The following is a 20337-nucleotide window of genomic DNA, read 5'->3' as shown; positions in this document are numbered from 1 at the left end:
TGTGCTGCAGGAGACAGGTCTGGCGTGATATCAACCCCCAAGTCTTTTTCCTTCTCTGACTCCTGAAGAATTTCCTCTCCCAGATGATACCTTGTATCTGGCCTCCTGCTCCCTACACCTATCTTCATTACATTACATTTGGTTGGGTTAAACTCTAACAACCATTTGTTCGACCATTCCTTCAGCTTGTCTAGGTCTTCTTGAAGCCTCAAACAGTCCTCTTCTGTTTTAATCCTTCTCATAATTTTAGCATCGTCCGCAAACATTGAGAGAAATGAATCGATACCCTCCGGGAGATCATTTACATATATCAGAAACAAGATAGGACCGAGTACAGAGCCCTGTGGGACTCCACTGGTGACTTCACGCCAATCGGAGGTCTCACCCCTCACCGTAACTCTCTGCTTCCTATTGCTTAGATACTCCCTTATCCACTGGAGCACCTTACCAGCTACACCTGCCTGTCTCTCCAGCTTATGTACCAGCCTCTTATGCGGTACTGTGTCAAAGGCTTTCCGACAATCCAAGAAAATGCAGTCCGCCCAGCCCTCTCTTTCTTGCTTAATCTGTGTCACCTGATCGTAGAATTCTATCAAGCCTGAAAGGCAAGATTTACCCTCTCTGAAGCCATGTTGGCGATTTGTCACGAAGTCCCTTCTCTCCAGATGTGTTACCAGGTTTTTTCTCACGATCTTCTCCATCACCTTGCATGGTATACAAGTCAAGGACACTGGCCTGTAGTTCAGTGCCTCTTGTCTGTCGCCCTTTTTGTATATTGGGACCACATTCGCCGTCTTCCATATTTCTGGTAGGTCTCCCGTCTCTAGTGACTTACTATACACTATGGAGAGTGGCAGGCAAAGTGCCTCTGCACACTCTTTCAGTACCCATGGTGAGATCCCATCTGGACCAACAGCCTTTCTAACATCCAGATCCAGCAGGTGTCTCTTGACCTCCTCTCTCGTAATTTCGAACTCCTCCAAGGCCGCCTGGTTTACCTCCCTTTCTCCTAGCACAGTGACCTCACCCTGTTCTATTGTGAAGACCTCCTGGAACCTCTTGTTGAGTTCCTCACACACCTCTCTGTCATTCTCTGTATACCTGTCCTCGCCTGTTCTAAGTTTCAATACCTGTTCTTTCACTGTTGTTTTCCTTCTGATGTGACTGTGGAGTAGCTTTGGTTCGGTCTTGGCTTTGTTTGCTATATCATTTTCAAAATTTTTCTCTGCTTCTCTTCTCACCCTGACGTACTCATTCCTGGTTCTCTGGTATCTCTCTCTGCTTTCTGGTGTTCTGTTATTCCGGAAGTTCCTCCACGCCTTTTTGTTCAGTTTCTTCGCTTCCATACATGCCCTATTATACCATGGATTCTTCTGTTGCTTCTCGGATTTTTCCCTTTGGGCCGGGATGAACCTGTTTACTGCCTCCTGACACTTTTGGGTAACATAGTCCATCATACCCTGTACAGACTTGTCTCTGAGGTCTGTGTCCCAAGGTATTTCACTTAGGAAACTTCTCATCTGTTCATAATTCCCCTTTCGGTATGCCAGCCTTTTGATTCCTAGTTCTTTTTTGGGGGAGATAAGTCCTAGCTCTACCAGGTACTCAAAGTTCAATACACTGTGGTCACTCATTCCCAAGGGCGCTTCCATCTTAACTTCCCTTATATCCCATTCATTTAGGGTAAATATCAAATCAAGCATTGCTGGTTCATCTTCTCCTCTCATTCTTGTTGGTTCTTTGGTGTGCTGGCTTAGAAAGTTTCTTGTTGCCACGTCCAGCAGCTTAGCTCTCCATGTTTCTGGTCCTCCATGCGGGTCTCTGTTCTTCCAATCTATCTTCCCATGGTTGATGTGCTAGCTGGCTGGTGTGATGTGCTAGCTGGCTGGTGTGATGTGCTAGCTGGCTGGTGTGATGTGCTAGCTGGCTGGTGTGATGTGCTAGCTGGCTGGTGTGATGTGGTAGCTGGCTGGTGTGATGTGGTAGCTGGCTGGTGTGATGTGGTAGCTGGCTGGTGTGATGTGGTAGCCGGCTGGTGTGATGTGGTAGCTGGCTGGTGTGATGTGGCAGCTGGCTGGTGTGATGTGGCAGCTGGCTGGTGTGATGTGGTAGCTGGCTGGTGTGATGTGGTAGCTGGCTGGTGTGATGTGGTAGCTGGCTGGTGTGATGTGGTAGCTGGCTGGTGTGATGTGGTAGCTGGCTGGAGTGATGTGGTAGCTGGCTGGTGTGATGTGGTAGCTGGCTGGTGTGATGTGGCAGCTGGGTGGTGTGATGTGGCAGCTGGGTGGTGTGATGTGGTAGCTGGCTGGTGTGATGTGGTAGCTGGCTGGTGTGATGTGGTAGCTGGCTGGTGTGATGTGGTAGCTGGCTGGTGTGATGTGGTAGCTGGCTGGTGTGATGTGGCAGCTGGCTGGTGTGATGTGGTAGCTGGCTGGTGTGATGTGGTAGCTGGCTGGTGTGATGTGATAGCTGGCTGGTGTGATGTGGTAGCTGGCTGGTGTGATGTGGTAGCTGGCTGGTGTGATGTGGTAGCTTGCTGGTGTGATGTGGTAGCTGGCTGGTGTGATGTGGCAGCTGGCTGGTGTGATGTGGTAGCTGGCTGGTGTGATGTGGCAGCTGGCTGGTGTGATGTGGCAGCTGGCTGGTGTGATGTGGCAGCTGGGTGGTGTGATGTGGTAGCTGGCTGGTGTGATGTGGCAGCTGGCTGGTGTGATGTGGCAGCTGGGTGGTGTGATGTGGCAGCTGGCTGGTGTGATGTGGCAGCTGGCTGGTGTGATGTGGTAGCTGGCTGGTGTAATGTGGCAGCTGGCTGGTGTGATGTGGTAGCTGGCTGGTGTGATGTGGTAGCTGGCTGGTGTGATGTGGCAGCTGGCTGGTGTGATGTGGCAGCTGGCTGGTGTGATGTGGTAGCTGGCTGGTGTGATGTGGCAGCTGGCTGGTGTGATGTGGTAGCTGGCTGGTGTGATGTGGCAGCTGGCTGGTGTGATGTGGCAGCTGGCTGGAGTGATGTGGCAGCTGGCTGGTGTGATGTGGCAGCTGGCTGGTGTGATGTGGCAGCTGGCTGGTGTGATGTGGCAGCTGGCTGGTGTGATGTGGCAGCTGGCTGGTGTGATGTGGCAGCTGGCTGGTGTGATGTGGCAGCTGGCTGGTGTGATGTGGTAGCTGGCTGGTGTGATGTGGCAGCTGGCTGGTGTGATGTGGCAGCTGGCTGGTGTGATGTGGCAGCTGGCTGGTGTGATGTGGCAGCTGGCTGGTGTGATGTGGTAGCTGGCTGGTGTGATGTGGCAGCTGGCTGGTGTGATGTGGTAGCTGGCTGGTGTGATGTGGCAGCTGGCTGGTGTGATGTGGCAGCTGGCTGGAGTGATGTGGCAGCTGGCTGGTGTGATGTGGCAGCTGGCTGGTGTGATGTGGCAGCTGGCTGGTGTGATGTGGCAGCTGGCTGGTGTGATGTGGCAGCTGGCTGGTGTGTTGTGGTAGCTGGCTGGTGTGTTGTGGTAGCTGGCTGGTGTGATGTGGTAGCTGGCTGGTGTGATGTGGCAGCTGGCTGGTGTGATGTGGCAGCTGGCTGGTGTGATGTGGTAGCTGGCTGGTGTGATGTGGTAGCTGGCTGGTGTGATGTGGCAGCTGGCTGGTGTGATGTGGTAGCTGGCTGGTGTGATGTGGCAGCTGGCTGGTGTGATGTGGCAGCTGGCTGGAGTGATGTGGCAGCTGGCTGGTGTGATGTGGCAGCTGGCAGGTGTGATGTGGTAGCTGGCTGGTGTGATGTGGCAGCTGGCTAGTGTGATGTGGCAGCTGGCTGGTGTGATGTGGCAGCTGGCTGGTGTGATGTGGCAGCTGGCTGGTGTGATGTGGCAGCTGGCTGGTGTGTTGTGGTAGCTGGCTGGTGTGTTGTGGTAGCTGGCTGGTGTGATGTGGTAGCTGGCTGGTGTGATGTGGCAGCTGGCTGGTGTGATGTGGCAGCTGGCTGGTGTGATGTGGTAGCTGGCTGGTGTGATGTGGTAGCTGGCTGGTGTGATGTGGCAGCTGGCTGGTGTGATGTGATAGCTGGCTGGTGTGATGTGGTAGCTGGCTGGTGTGATGTGGCAGCTGGCTGGAGTGATGTGGCAGCTGGCTGGTGTGATGTGGTAGCTGGCTGGTGTGATGTGGCAGCTGGCTGGTGTGATGTGGCAGCTGGCTATCGTATACTTTAGAAAGTGAGGTCGAGCTCTTGGTTCCCACCTACTCTTATGGTATAATGAGAGACCTTTATTGAATCTGGCCATAAAGTTGTGGATGCGGACGGGGTTGGCAACTTGTTCTCTCAGAGGATTCAACGTGGTGACCCCGTACAGGAGGTCTACACGTGCACTGAAGTATACTTTATGGTAAACCTGCTGGATACCACAATCTTGAGTTAGTATCAGTAAGGTGAAGCCTCAGCTGGGAAGTTGTAGTGTGACTGAGACATAGGTAAACCTCAAGGTACTGGAGGGGGTGGAACCATTAGCACCAACAGTTGAACCAGTACACTGGAGGGGGTGGAACCACTGGCACCAACAGTTGAACCAGTACACTGGAGGGGGTGGAACCACTGGCACCAACAGTTGAACCAGTACACTGGAGGGCGTGGAACCACTGGCACCAACAGTTGTACCAGTACACTGGAGGGCGTGGAACCACTAGTACCAACAGTTGAACCAGTACACTGGAGGGCGTGGAACCACTAGCACCAACAGTTGTACCAGTACACTGGAGGTGTGTCAGTGTCAACACTGGCGGGTGACCCAACAGTGTGTGGACACCTCACACACGGGAGGCTCTAGGGTTCAGTCATTACTACACCCCACACACGGGAGGCTCTAGGGTTCAGTCATTACTACACCTCACACACACGGGAGGCTCTAGGGTTCAGTCATTACTACAGGTAATGAAAAGTGTTAATAAAGAATATAAACCACCAATGCTTTGTTTGACTAGTCTTTAGTGAACTAATCTTATAAACATTAAAGGATCATTTTAATGTGTAATCAAAATGATGTTTGTGGCTATTGTGACGTCCTGACCGTCTGTTTCCGTCTCTCGGAGACAGTATAGACAGTCTGATTATATAATGATTTATTTGTGTATAAAGGGATAATTCTCGTAATAGGTTAGATGATATTATTTTATGTGTGAGGGGTTGCTAATTATTCCATATTGTTGTGGATATTTTCCTCCACTTATTGGGGCCTCCAGCTTCAACTTATCTCCTCTCATATTTCTTTTTCTTAATTTAAAGATATTTTCTTTGTCTACATTGAATATTATCTCCAGTATCTTGTATATTGTGATCATATCCTCTGTTTCTTCTGTCCTCGAGGGTTAAGAGACCTACTTCCCTTATAACCTATCCTCATAGCTTAACTATCTTATTTCTTGCAATAATCTTGTTCCAGACCGCTGTATTGGTGAAGTTTGGTGCTGTGCTTCACAGCGTGCAGTTACCAGACCCGCGTTGCAGTGGAGTGGAAACAATTTCTTACAGGCGTTCTAATGACTGGCAGCGTCTGGTATGGTGCCGATGTTACTCTGTTTATATGACGTGGTAGATGATAAATGTACGTCGTTGGCGTAGATGTGGTGGAGTAACTAGAAGTTGCAGTGTAATAGATGGCAAGTGTATTGTGGCAATTACCTCATCCACCAATGATCAAGGAGTGAGTTAATTGCCCTCACCAGCTTACCATTCTGTCTTGTGAAGGCCACGGGTCACTTTTCTCTCTCAGCAACACGCAAGTTGAGAGTTCCCTCTCCTGTCCCACAGATGCTGCGACATGCTGCCCTCTCATCAACATGTCCACTCATAGTTCCCTCTCCTGTCCCACAGATGCTGCGACATGCTGCCCTCTCATCAACATGTCCACTCATAGTTCCCTCTCCTGTCCACAGATGCTGATGATGCAGGAGCAGGAGACAGACAGAAACGATCATCTCCGACAGAACAGAAAGACGGACAAACAGTTCGTCTTTGACAGACTCTTCAGTGAGGATTCCAACCAGGTTAGTCGCCTGTCCCTCCTTGGTAAGGCCAGGTTAGTCGCCTGTCCCTCCTTGGTAAGGCCAGGATAGTCTCCTGTCCCTCCTTGGTAAGGCCAGGTTAGTCGCCTGTCCCTCCTTGGTAAGGCCAGGTTAGTCTCCTGTCCCTCCTTGGTAAGGCCAGGTTAGTCTCCTGTCACTCCATGGTAAGGCCAGGTTAGTCTCCTGTCCCTCCTTGGTAAGGCCAGGTTAGTCTCCTGTCACTCCTTGGTAAGGCCAGGTTAGTCTCCTGTCCCTCCTTGGTAAGGCCAGGTTAGTCGCCTGTCCCTCCTTGGTAAGGCCAGGTTAGTCACCTGTCCCTCCTTGGTAAGGCCAGGTTAGTCTCCTGTCCCTCCTTGGTAAGGCCAGGTTAGTCTCCTGTCCCTCCTTGGTAAGGCCAGGTTAGTCGCCTGTCCCTCCTTGGTAAGGCCAGGTTAGTCTCCTGTCACTCCTTGGTAAGGCCAGGTTAGTCTCCTGTCACTCCTTGGTAAGGCCAGGTTAGTCTCCTGTCACTCCTTGGTAAGGCCAGGTTAGTCTCCTGTCACTCCTTGGTAAGGCCAGGTTAGTCTCCTGTCACTCCTTGGTAAGGCCAGGTTAGTCTCCTGTCCCTCCTTGGTAAGGCCAGGTTAGTCGCCTGTCCCTGCTGGGTAAGGCCAGGTTAGTCACCTGTCCCTCCTTGGTAAGGCCAGGTTAGTCTCCTGTCACTCCTTGGTAAGGCCAGGTTAGTCTCCTGTCACTCCTTGGTAAGGCCAGGTTAGTCTCCTGTCACTCCTTGGTAAGGCCAGGTTAGTCTCCTGTCACTCCTTGGTAAGGCCAGGTTAGTCTCCTGTCACTCCTTGGTAAGGCCAGGTTAGTCTCCTGTCCCTCCTTGGTAAGGCCAGGTTAGTCGCCTGTCCCTCCTTGGTAAGGCCAGGTTAGTCACCTGTCCCTCCTTGGTAAGGCCAGGTTAGTCTCCTGTCCCTCCTTGGTAAGGCCAGGTTAGTCTCCTGTCCCTCCTTGGTAAGGCCAGGTTAGTCGCCTGTCCCTCCTTGGTAAGGCCAGGTTAGTCTCCTGTCACTCCTTGGTAAGGCCAGGTTAGTCTCCTGTCACTCCTTGGTAAGGCCAGGTTAGTCTCCTGTCACTCCTTGGTAAGGCCAGGTTAGTCTCCTGTCACTCCTTGGTAAGGCCAGGTTAGTCTCCTGTCACTTCTTGGTAAGGCCAGGTTAGTCTCCTGTCCCTCCTTGGTAAGGCCAGGTTAGTCTCCTGTCCCTCCTTGGTAAGGCCAGGTTAGTCTCCTGTCACTCCTTGGTAAGGCCAGGTTACTCTCCTGTCCCTCCTTGGTAAGGCCAGGTTAGTCTCCTGTCCCTCCTTGGTAAGGCCAGGTTAGTCTCCTGTCACTCCTTGGTAAGGCCAGGTTAGTCTCCTGTCCCTCCTTGGTAAGGCCAGGTTAGTCGCCTGTCCCTCCTTCGTAAGGCCAGGTTAGTCGCCTGTCTCTCCTTGGTAAGGCCAGGTTAGTCTCCTGTCACTCCTTGGTAAGGCCAGGTTAGTCTCCTGTCCCTCCTTGGTAAGGCCAGGTTTATCTCCTGTCACTCCTTGGTAAGGCCAGGTTAGTCTCCTGTCACTCCTTGGTAAGGCCAGGTTAGTCTCCTGTCCCTCCTTGGTAAGGCCAGGTTAGTCTCCTGTCACTCCTTGGTAAGGCCAGGTTAGTCTCCTGTCCCTCCTTGGTAAGGCCAGGTTAGTCGCCTGTCCCTCCTTCGTAAGGCCAGGTTAGTCGCCTGTCTCTCCTTGGTAAGGCCAGGTTAGTCTCCTGTCACTCCTTGGTAAGGCCAGGTTAGTCTCCTGTCCCTCCTTGGTAAGGCCAGGTTTATCTCCTGTCACTCCTTGGTAAGGCCAGGTTAGTCGCCTGTCTCTCCTTGGTAAGGCCAGGTTAGTCTCCTGTCACTCCTTGGTAAGGCCAGGTTAGTCTCCTGTCACTCCTTGGTAAGGCCAGGTTAGTCGCCTGTCTCTCCTTGGTAAGGCCAGGTTAGTCTCCTCTCACTCCTTGGCAAGGCCAGGTTAGTCTCCTGTCCCTCCTTGGTAAGGCCAGGTTAGTCACCTGTCACTCCTTGGTAAGGCCAGGTTAGTCGCCTGTCCCTCCTTGGTAAGGCCAGGTTAGTCTCCTGTCACTCCTTGGTAAGGCCAGGTTAGTCTCCTGTCACTCCTTGGTAAGGCCAGGTTAGTCTCCTGTCATTCCTTGGTAAGGCCAGGTTAGTCTCCTGTCCCTAGTTGGTAAGGCCAGGTTAGTCGCCTGTTCCTCCTTGGTAAGGCCAGGTTAGTCTCCTGTCACTCCTTGGTAAGGCCAGGTTAGTCTCCTGTCACTCCTTGGTAAGGCCAGGTTAGTCGCCTGTCCCGCCTTGGTAAGGCCAGGTTAGTCTCCTGTCACTCCTTGGTAAGGCCAGGTTAGTCTCCTGTCCCTCCTTGGTAAGGCCAAGTTAGTCTCCTGTCACTCCTTGGTAAGGCCAGGTTAGTCGCCTGTCCCTCCTTGGTAAGGCCAGGTTAGTCTCCTGTCACTCCTTGGTAAGGCCAGGTTAGTCTCCTGTCCCTCCTTGGTAAGGCCAGGTTAGTCTCCTGTCACTCCTTGGTAAGGCCAGGTTAGTCTCCTGTCACTCCTTGGTAAGGCCAGGTTAGTCGCCTGTCACTCCTTGGTAAGGCCAGGTTAGTCTCCTGTCCCTCCTTGGTAAGGCCAGGTTAGTCTCCTGTCCCTCCTTGGTAAGGCCAGGTTAGTCTCTTGTCACTCCTTGGTAAGGCCAGGTTAGTCTCCTGTCACTCCTTGGTAAGGCCAGGTTAGTCTCCTGTCACTCCTTGGTAAGGCCAGGTTAGTCTCCTGTCACTCCTTGGTAAGGCCAGGTTAGTCTCCTGTCACTCCTTGGTAAGGCCAGGTTAGTCTCCTGTCACTCCTTGGTAAGGCCAGGTTAGTCTCCTGTCACACCTTGGTAAGGGCAGGTTAGTCGCCTGTCCCTCCTTGGTAAGGCCAGGTTAGTCTCCTGTCATTCCTTGGTAAGGCCAGGTTAGTCTCCTGTCACTCCTTGGTAAGGCCAGGTTAGTCTCCTGTCACTCCTTGGTAAGGCCAGGTTAGTCTCCTGTCACTCCTTGGTAAGGCCAGGTTAGTCTCCTGTCACTCCTTGGTAAGGCCAGGTTAGTCTCCTGTCCCTCCTTGGTAAGGCCAGGTTAGTCGCCTGTCACTCCTTGGTAAGGCCAGGTTAGTCTCCTGTCACTCCTTGGTAAGGCCAGGTTAGTCTCCTGTCACTCCTTGGTAAGGCCAGGTTAGTCTCCTGTCATTCCTTGGTAAGGCCAGGTTAGTCTCCTGTCCCTAGTTGGTAAGGCCAGGTTAGTCGCCTGTTCCTCCTTGGTAAGGCCAGGTTAGTCTCCTGTCACTCCTTGGTAAGGCCAGGTTAGTCTCCTGTCACTCCTTGGTAAGGCCAGGTTAGTCGCCTGTCCCTCCTTGGTAAGGCCAGGTTAGTCTCCTGTCACTCCTTGGTAAGGCCAGGTTAGTCTCCTGTCCCTCCTTGGTAAGGCCAGGTTAGTCTCCTGTCACTCCTTGGTAAGGCCAGGTTAGTCTCCTGTCCCTCCTTGGTAAGGCCAGGTTAGTCTCCTGTCACTCCTTGGTAAGGCCAGGTTAGTCTCCTGTCACTCCTTGGTAAGGCCAGGTTAGTCTCCTGTCACTCCTTGGTAAGGCCAGGTTAGTCTCCTGTCACTCCTTGGTAAGGCCAGGTTAGTCTCCTGTCACTCCTTGGTAAGGCCAGGTTAGTCTCCTGTCACTCCTTGGTAAGGCCAGGTTAGTCTCCTGTCCCTCCTTGGTAAGGCCAGGTTAGTCTCCTGTCACTCCTTGGTAAGGCCAGGTTAGTCTCCTGTCACTCCTTGGTAAGGCCAGGTTAGTCTCCTGTCCCTCCTTGGTAAGGCCAGGTTAGTCTCCTGTCCCTCCTTGGTAAGGCCAGGTTAGTCTCCTGTCACTCCTTGGTAAGGCCAGGTTAGTCTCCTGTCCCTCCTTGGTAAGGCCAGGTTAGTCGCCTGTCCCTCCTTCGGTAAGGCCAGGTTAGTCTCCTGTCTCTCCTTGGTAAGGCCAGGTTAGTCTCCTGTCACTCCTTGGTAAGGCCAGGTTAGTCTCCTGTCCCTCCTTGGTAAGGCCAGGTTTGTCTCCTGTCACTCCTTGGTAAGGCCAGGTTAGTCGCCTGTCTCTCCTTGGTAAGGCCAGGTTAGTCTCCTGTCACTCCTTGGTAAGGCCAGGTTAGTCTCCTGTCACTCCTTGGTAAGGCCAGGTTAGTCGCCTGTCTCTCCTTGGTAAGGCCAGGTTAGTCTCCTCTCACTCCTTGGCAAGGCCAGGTTAGTCTCCTGTCCCTCCTTGGTAAGGCCAGGTTAGTCACCTGTCACTCCTTGGTAAGGCCAGGTTAGTCTCCTGTCCCTCCTTGGTAAGGCCAGGTTAGTCTCCTGTCACTCCTTGGTAAGGCCAGGTTAGTCTCCTGTCACTCCTTGGTAAGGCCAGGTTAGTCTCCTGTCATTCCTTGGTAAGGCCAGGTTAGTTTCCTGTCCCTAGTTGGTAAGGCCAGGTTAGTCGCCTGTTCCTCCTTGGTAAGGCCAGGTTAGTCTCCTGTCACTCCTTGGTAAGGCCAGGTTAGTCTTCTGTCACTCCTTGGTAAGGCCAGGTTAGTCGCCTGTCCCGCCTTGGTAAGGCCAGGTTAGTCTCCTGTCACTCCTTGGTAAGGCCAGGTTAGTCTCCTGTCCCTCCTTGGTAAGGCCAGGTTAGTCTCCTGTCACTCCTTGGTAAGGCCAAGTTAGTCGCCTGTCCCTCCTTGGTAAGGCCAGGTTAGTCTCCTGTCACTCCTTGGTAAGGCCAGGTTAGTCTCCTGTCACTCCTTGGTAAGGCCAGGTTAGTCGCCTGTCACTCCTTGGTAAGGCCAGGTTAGTCTCCTGTCCCTCCTTGGTAAGGCCAGGTTAGTCTCCTGTCCCTCCTTGGTAAGGCCAGGTTAGTCTCTTGTCACTCCTTGGTAAGGCCAGGTTAGTCTCCTGTCACTCCATGGTAAGGCCAGGTTAGTCTCCTGTCACTCCTTGGTAAGGCCAGGTTAGTCTCCTGTCACTCCTTGGTAAGGCCAGGTTAGTCTCCTGTCACTCCTTGGTAAGGCCAGGTTAGTCTCCTGTCACTCCTTGGTAAGGCCAGGTTAGTCTCCTGTCACTCCTTGGTAAGGCCAGGTTAGTCTCCTGTCACTCCTTGGTAGGGGCAGGTTAGTCGCCTGTCCCTCCTTGGTAAGGCCAGGTTAGTCTCCTGTCATTCCTTGGTAAGGCCAGGTTAGTCTCCTGTCACTCCTTGGTAAGGCCAGGTTAGTCTCCTGTCACTCCTTGGTAAGGCCAGGTTAGTCTCCTGTCACTCCTTGGTAAGGCCAGGTTAGTCTCCTGTCACTCCTTGGTAAGGCCAGGTTAGTCTCCTGTCCCTCCTTGGTAAGGCCAGGTTAGTCGCCTGTCACTCCTTGGTAAGGCCAGGTTAGTCTCCTGTCACTCCTTGGTAAGGCCAGGTTAGTCTCCTGTCACTCCTTGGTAAGGCCAGGTTAGTCTCCTGTCATTCCTTGGTAAGGCCAGGTTAGTCTCCTGTCCCTAGTTGGTAAGGCCAGGTTAGTCGCCTGTTCCTCCTTGGTAAGGCCAGGTTAGTCTCCTGTCACTCCTTGGTAAGGCCAGGTTAGTCTCCTGTCACTCCTTGGTAAGGCCAGGTTAGTCTCTTGTCACTCCTTGGTAAGGCCAGGTTAGTCTCCTGTCACTCCATGGTAAGGCCAGGTTAGTCTCCTGTCACTCCTTGGTAAGGCCAGGTTAGTCTCCTGTCACTCCATGGTAAGGCCAGGTTAGTCTCCTGTCACTCCTTGGTAAGGCCAGGTTAGTCTCTTGTCACTCCTTGGTAAGGCCAGGTTAGTCTCCTGTCACTCCATGGTAAGGCCAGGTTAGTCTCCTGTCACTCCTTGGTAAGGCCAGGTTAGTCTCCTGTCACTCCTTGGTAAGGCCAGGTTAGTCTCCTGTCCCTCCTTGGTAAGGCCAGGTTAGTCTCCTGTCACTCCTTGGTAAGGCCAGGTTAGTCGCCTGTCCCTCCTTGGTAAGGCCAGGTTAGTCTCCTGTCACTCCTTGGTAAGGCCAGGTTAGTCTCCTATCCCTCCTTGGTAAGGCCAGGTTAGTCTCCTGTCACTCCTTGGTAAGGCCAGGTTAGTCTCCTGTTACCCCTTGGTAAGGCCAGGTTAGTCTCCTGTCACTCCTTGCTAAGGCCAGGTTAGTCTCCTGTCACTCCTTGGTAAGGGCAGGTTAGTCGCCTGTCTCTCCTCGGTAAGGCCAGGTTAGTCTCCTGTCCCTCCTTGGTAAGGCCAGGTTAGTCTCCTGTCCCTCCTTGGTAAGGCCAGGTTAGTCTCCTGTCACTCCTTGGTAAGGCCAGGTTAGTCTCCTGTCCCTCCTTGGTAAGGCCAGGTTAGTCTCCTGTCACTCCTTGGTAAGGCCAGGTTAGTCTCCTGTCCCTCCTTGGTAAGGCCAGGTTAGTCTCCTGTCACTCCTTGGTAAGGCCAGGTTAGTCTCCTGTCCCTCCTTGGTAAGGCCAGGTTAGTCTCCTGTCACTCCTTGGTAAGGCCAGGTTAGTCTCCTGTCACTCCTTGGTAAGGCCAGGTTAGTCTCCTGTCCCTCCTTGGTAAGGCCAGGTTAGTCTCCTGTCACTCCTTGGTAAGGCCAGGTTAGTCTCCTGTCACTCCTTGGTAAGGCCAGGTTAGTCTCCTGTCCCTCCTTGGCAAGGCCAGGTTAGTCTCCTGTCCCTCCTTGGTAAGGCCAGGTTAGTCTCCTGTCCCTCCTTGGTAAGGCCAGGTTAGTCTCCTGTCCCTCCTTGGTAAGGCCAGGTTAGTCTCCTGTCCCTCCTTGGTAAGGCCAGGTTAGTCTCCTGTCCCTCCTTGGTAAGGCCAGGTAATTAGCTTGGTACAGCCGGCCAGGTACAGTGGATCACGTGATCATGGTGCCTCTTTTTACACTGCCAACTCCAGTATTCTACACCGGTATATTCCACAGGGAACTTCGATTATATCAAGGCGTATACTATTCATACTCACCCTTATACTAAACTCACCCTGGCACTATACTCACTCTTATACTAAACTCACCCTGGCACCATACTCACCCTTATACTAAACTCACCCTGGCACTATACTCACCCTTATACTAAACTCACCCTGGCACCATACTCACCCTTATACTAAACTCACCCTGGCACTATACTCACCCTTATACTAAACTCACCCTGGCATTACACTCACCCTTATACTAAACTCACCCTGGCACTATACTCACCCTTATACTAAACTCACCCTGGCACCATACTCACCCTTATACTAAACTCACCCTGGCACTATACTCACCCTTATACTAAACTCACCCTGGCACCATACTCACCCTTATACTAAACTCACCCTGGCACTATACTCACCCTTATACTAAACTCACCCTGGCATTACACTCACCCTTATACTAAACTCACCCTGGCACTATACTCACCCTTATACTAAACTCACCCTGGCATTACACTCACCCTTATACTAAACTCACCCTGGCACCATACTCACCCTTATACTAAACTCACCCTGGCACCATACTCACCCTTATACTAAACTCACCCTGGCACCATACTCACCCTTATACTTAACTCACCCTGGCACTATACTCACCCTTATACTAAACTCACCCTGGCACCATACTCACCCTTATACTAAACTCACCCTGGCACTATACTCACCCTTATACTAAACTCACCCTGGCATTACACTCAACCTTATACTAAACTCACCCTGGCATTACACTCACCCTTATACTAAACTCACCCTGGCACTATACTTACCCTTATACTAAACTCACCCTGGCATTACAGTCACCCTTATACTAAACTCACCCTGGCACTATACTCACCCTTATACTAAACTCACCCTGGCATTACACTCACCCTTGTAATACCGCGACCTGCTAATCCCTGTCACACAACACCTCAGCTTGACACTGCTTGCAGATCACTGTGACCCCCACTGAATTTCCCGCTAATATGAAAACTGAAATATTAAATGAGGGGGGGGGAGGGGAGCAACAATTGAAGGGTTTATTAAATTTAATGATAATAAATAATACTTAATACGTGCTCTGCCACCACCTTCCTGACCAGAGTGTGAATGTGTCTATTACTGATCTCCCAGGAAGGACAGAGATCAATAAGCATGAACTCAAGGGCATTGGAATCTTGGTAATAATGCTTGAGGAATAAATTATATAACTTTACTTATTGAGGATTCAAGGGGTAACTCTAATATCCATGAACTGGAGGAGAACACTGGGGGGGAGGGGGGGGGGGATTTTTACTACAGCACATAAACACCACATATAAATATGACTCAGCATTAATAACCAAAACGGGGAACAAATAACTAAGCCAGAAAATACATTAATGAACACTTTATTTATTAACTGATACGAAATATTAATATCAAATTGGAAAATATCCTATACTAATAAGAGGAAGATAATAATATCTTCAAGAGGAAACTAGATTTATTCCTCCAAGGAGTGCAGGACTAACCGGGCTGTGGTGGGTATGTGGGCCTGCGGGCCGCTCCAAGCAACAGCCTGGTGGACCAAACTCTCACAAGTCAAGCCTGGCCTCGGGCCGGGCTTGGGGAGTAGAAGAACTCCCAGAACCCCATCAACCAGGTATCAACCAGGTAATAATGCCTAAGAGGCAATATCACCGGAGTGTGCAATTACTTTTGATGTACCAAAACTCAGACAGACATTTACCTTATTCCTGCCAACCGGCTAAAGATGTTGAATGGCTTGTCCTACAGGTCATTAGACCTGTACCCCAGTGAAGCCCCAGACACACTGACTACTATTTTTCCTTAACAAACTTCCAGTGGAAACAAGCTCCACCCATTCTGCAGTTCCTTAGGTCCAATTAACCCCGCCTTTCCAAGCCTATAGCCAATGAATTCAAAGTCTTGCTCTAGGCCAGCCAACTGCCCTGACTAGCTCCGCCCACCTAGGCCTCCCGGCTTCCACCAACCAAGGCTCCTAGCTAGCCTAGCCCATAAGGTTCTCTTGACAGAGTTCTCAACGTTCCCACGCTCACGTCCCAGGAAACCTGGCACCGGGCTTATATGACACCGGCTAGAGGCTGAGTTTATTGGACCTCAATTTGTCGATGTCTATAGCAGAGGCGGAGGAGAGGGGAAGGAGTGGGGGTAGAAAGGGAAGTGAGTGGGAATGGAGTGGGCACAGAGAGGGACTGTCCAGCCTCCAGGGGTGTCTTGACTTCATGGTTTATGACCAGTGAGGGTCAGACTGTGACACAAGGGAGGATAAAGGGAGGGGTGAACAAGGGAGAGTAAGAGGACGAAGGTAAGGGGAGACGAGGAGAGGGGAGAAGGGAGAAGCCATGGTCTGAGCACAGATCATTACACCCTTATACTACACTCTGGCACTCACCCTTATTCTACACTCACCCTGGCATTATACTCACCCTTATTCTACACTCACCCTGGCATTATACTCACCCTTATTCTACACTCACCCTGGCATTATACTCACCCTTATACTACACTCACCCTTGCACTATTCTCACCCTTATAGTAATCTCACCCTGTCACTATACTCACCCTCACACTGTTCACCTTGTATTTACTGAGCTTGGCACTATAGTCATCTTGTACGTATTGACCTTGACACCACACCCAGCCCGTCACTATACTCACCCCTAACTATCCTAACCAAACCCGCCTAACCTAACCATATTATCCTATACTAAGGCATTGCCTTGTGATCTTTGTGTTCGGGTCTTGGAGATATTTATATTAAACGAGTGAGACACTTGTCAGTTCAGATTCTGTGTTGTCTTCTGCGTTTAATATGACTGGCAGGTAGGCTGTGTCTATATATTCTTTTGCTATTAACTATCTTTGGCTGTTCACTTTTGATATTAGGTACGAATAAGCAATCTTTTAGCTGAGGGTCCTGCCAATCTTTCTCACAATTGAATTAGTCTCTACTAAAAGTATTTGAACATATAAGCCATTCAATAGTTAGATGAAGAGAGAATGAATGAGTATAAAATGGGGTATTAATCGGGTCTTCTACATATTGCCTCTAGATGGGTGACATGATTGAGGTGTATAAGTGGATAAATGGGTATTAAAAGAGGGGGTAATAATTAGGGTATATATTAGACATTAGGTAAGACATTGGTAAATATCAGTGTGAACATTGTGCTATTTCCATTGATTCTTATGTATAAGCCTTCTCCAGTTTATCTCATTTCATTGTGGCAGTTGATGACTGGTTCAACACGGGTGTAAATATGAAATGCCATATGTTCCCCCCAAAAGGCCTTCTGCTATTTCCTTATGTTTAATATTCAATCATTTAACTAGAAAAAATCTTTAAAAATGGGTTTTAGTATTAAATAATTGAAAATGGGATTAAATATGCATATATGAAAAGCGGACTTATTGAGGGAAGATGAAGACTGGCTGGCTAATGTCGCCATTGACCATTCGTGGTTGCCATATCTGTGCGTCATCCAGGGAACGGAATTTAGGAGTAGCTAGATGGTGCTGTATACTCTCCAAGGAATCAATTTAAGGGCCAGAAGCCTGCAGCCCAAAATATGAAAATTACGGGTTTCTGGCCCAATTTCCACTACTACTGCTGCTCACCCCGTCTTAATACCCTGCAGAAGGAGGTGTACGAGGACACGACGAAGGTGCTGGTGGAGGATGTGATGACGGGGTTCAGCGCGACAGTGTTCGCGTATGGTGCGACGGGGGCGGGCAAGACCTTCACCATGGTGGGCAGCAGCGAGCAGCCGGGCATCATGGTCAGGGCTCTCAACGACCTCTTCACTGCCCTTGACCCGGAGAACAACCCCAAGACTAAGGTCAGTACTTCATCCTCTCTCGGTCACTGTCTACCTCCCTTCATAGTCCTTCTGTCTCTCCCTCTGTCTGTCATGGCCACTGTATACCTCCCTTCATAGTCCTCCTGTCTCTCCCTCTGTCTGTCATGACCACTGTCTCTTTCACTGTCTGTCATGCCCACTGTCTCTCCCTCTGTCTGTCATGGCCACTGTCTCTTCCTCTGTCTGTCATGCCCACTGTCTCTCCCTCTGTCTGTCATGGCCACTGTATACCTCCCTTCATAGTCCTTCTGTCTGTCTTGCCCACTGTATGTTCATTGGTCTGTCCCTCAGTCTGTCTGTCTCTGTGTTCGTTGGTCTGTCCCTCAGTCTGTCTGTCTCTGTGTTCGTTGGTCTGTCCCTCAGTCTGTCTGTCTCTGTGTTCGTTGGTCTGTCCCTCAGTCTGTCTGTCTCTGTGTTCGTTGGTCTGTCCCTCAGTCTGTCTGTCTCTGTGTTCGTTGGTCTGTCCCTCAGTCTGTCTGTCTCTGTGTTCGTTGGTCTGTCCCTCAGTCTGTCTGTCTCTGTGTTCGTTGGTCTGTCCCTCAGTCTGTCTGTCTCTATGTTCGTTGGTCTGTCCCTCAGTCTGTCTGTCTCTGTGTTCGTTGGTCTGTCCCTCTGTCTGTTTGTGTCTTCGTTGATCTATCCCTCTGTCTATCTTACTATTCGCTCGTTCATCTGTCCATCGGCTAATACATCTTTCCTATTTATCTGTTTATGAACCCATCTATTTGTTATTTCTTGTGTTCAACCGTTTGTGAGAGTAGCGTTCTCTCGCCGCTCTGGGGAGACTGAGAACGCTGGGGTGAGGTCGTGGGGTGAGCGTTCTCACGCCCCAGGGAACTAGACCATCTACCCGTCTCGTGGGTGGTAGTGGACACCATGCCCGTCTCGTGGGGGGTAGTGGACACCTTACCCGTCTCGTGGGGGGTAGTGGACACCTTACCCGTCTCGTGGGGGGTAGTGGACACCATGCCCGTCTCGTGGGGGTAGTGGACACCTTACCCATCTCGTGGGGGTAGTGGACACCTTACCCATCTTGTGGGGGGTAGTGGACACCTTACCCATCTTGTGGGGGGTAGTGGACACCTTACCAGTCTCGTGGGGGGTAGTGGACACCTTACCCGTCTCGTGGGCGGTAGTGGACACCTTACCAGTCTCGTGGGGGGTAGTGGACACCTTACCCATCTTGTGGGGGGTAGTGGACACCTTACCAGTCTCGTGGGGGGTAGTGGACACCTTACCCGTCTCGTGGGTGGTAGTGGACACCTTACCAGTCTCGTGGGGGGTAATGGACACCTTACCCGTCTCGTGGGTGGTAGTGGACACCTTACCCGTCTCGTGGGCGGTAGTGGACACCTTACCCATCTTGTGGGGGGTAGTGGACACCATGCCCGTCTCGTGGGGGTAGTGGACACCTTACCCATCTCGTGGGGGTAGTGGACACCTTACCCATCTTGTGGGGGGTAGTGGACACCTTACCCGTCTCGTGGGCGGTAGTGGACACCATGCCCGTCTCGTGGGGGGTAGTGGACACCTTACCCGTCTCGTGGGCGGTAGTGGACACCTTACCCGTCTCGTGGGGGGTAGTGGACACCATGCCCATCTCGTGGGCGGTAGTGGACACCATGCCCGTCTCGTGGGGGGTAGTGGACACCATGCCCATCTCGCGGGGGGTAGTGGACACCATGCCCGTCTCGTGGGGGGTAGTGGACACCATGCCCGTCTCGTGGGGGGTAGTGGACACCATGCCCGTCTCGCGGGCGGTAGTGGACACCATGCCCGTCTCGTGGGGGGTAGTGGACACCTTACCCGTCTCGTGGGGGGTAGTGGACACCATACCCGTCTCGTGGGTGGTAGTGGACACCATGCCCGTCTCGTGGGGGGTAGTGGACACCATGCCCGTCTCGTGGGGGGTAGTGGACACCATGCCCGTCTCGTGGGGGGTAGTGGACACCATGCCCGTCTCGTGGGGGTAGTGGACACCATGCCCGTCTCGTGGGGAGTAGTGGACACCATGCCCGTCTCGTGGGGGGTAGTGGACACCTTACCCGTCTCGTGGGTGGTAGTGGACACCATGCCCGTCTCGTGGGGGGTAGTGGACACCTTACCCGTCTCGTGGGTGGTAGTGGACACCATGCCCGTCTCGTGGGGGGTAGTGGACACCATGCCCGTCTCGTGGGGGGTAGTGGACACCATGCCCGTCTCGTGGGGGGTTGTGGACACCATGCCCGTCTCGCGGGGGGTAGTGGACACCATGCCCGTCTCGTGGGGGGTAGTGGACACCTTACCCGTCTCGCGGGCGGTAGTGGACACCTTACCCGTCTCGTGGGTGGTAGTGGACACCATGCCCGTCTCGTGGGGGGTAGTGGACACCATGCCCGTCTCGTGGGTGGTAGTGGACACCATGCCCGTCTCGTGGGGGGTAGTGGACACCATGCCCGTCTCGTGGGTGGTAGTGGACACCATGCCCGTCTCGCGGGTGGTAGTGGACACCATGCCCGTCTCGTGGGTGGTAGTGGACACCATGCCCGTCTCGTGGGTGGTAGTGGACACCATGCCCGTCTCGTGGGGGGTAGTGGACACCTTACCCGTCTCGTGGGTGGTAGTGGACACCATGCCCGTCTCGTGGGTGGTAGTGGACACCATGCCTGTCTCGTGGGTGGTAGTGGACACCATGCCCGTCTCGCGGGCGGTAGTGGACACCTTACCCGTCTCGTGGGGGGTAGTGGACACCATGCCCATCTCGTGGGGGGTAGTGGACACCATGCCCGTCTCGTGGGTGGTAGTGGACACCATGCCCGTCTCGTGGGGGGTAGTGGACACCATGCCCGTCTCGCGGGCGGTAGTGGACACCTTACCCGTCTCGTGGGTGGTAGTGGACACCATGCCCGTCTCGTGGGGGGTAGTGGACACCATGCCCGTCTCGTGGGGGTAGTGGACACCATGCCCGTCTCGTGGGTGGTAGTGGACACCATGCCCGTCTCGTGGGGGGTAGTGGACACCATACCCGTCTCGTGGGTGGTAGTGGACACCATGCCCGTCTCGTGGGGGGTAGTGGACACCATGCCCGTCTCGTGGGGGGTAGTGGACACCATGCCCGTCTCGTGGGGGGTAGTGGGCACCATGCCCGTCTCGTGGGGGGTAGTGGACACCATGCCCGTCTCGTGGGGAGTAGTGGACACCATGCCCGTCTCGTGGGGGGTAGTGGACACCTTACCCGTCTCGTGGGTGGTAGTGGACACCATGCCCGTCTCGTGGGGGGTAGTGGACACCTTACCCGTCTCGTGGGTGGTAGTGGACACCATGCCCGTCTCGTGGGGGGTAGTGGACACCATGCCCGTCTCGTGGGGGGT

At 52.5% G+C, this 20337-nt stretch overlaps 1 protein-coding gene across 1 annotated transcript in view; it reads left to right on the top strand.

The window, feature by feature from the left end:
* The window catches only part of LOC123771022 (uncharacterized), a 570661-nt gene that overhangs the window by 158412 nt on the left and 391912 nt on the right, over window positions 1-20337 (top strand). The window contains exons 3-4 of the mRNA XM_069324755.1: window positions 5908-6018; window positions 16766-16966. Coding sequence (XP_069180856.1) covers window positions 5908-6018; window positions 16766-16966 — 312 coding nt within the window. The remainder of the gene's footprint in view (window positions 1-5907; window positions 6019-16765; window positions 16967-20337) is intronic.

Source organism: Procambarus clarkii, chromosome 14 (assembly GCF_040958095.1).
Source record: "Procambarus clarkii isolate CNS0578487 chromosome 14, FALCON_Pclarkii_2.0, whole genome shotgun sequence".
Lineage (NCBI taxonomy): Eukaryota > Metazoa > Arthropoda > Malacostraca > Decapoda > Cambaridae > Procambarus > Procambarus clarkii.
Note: the sequence above shows the minus strand (reverse complement) of the source record. Positions and strands in the feature narration are given on the sequence as shown.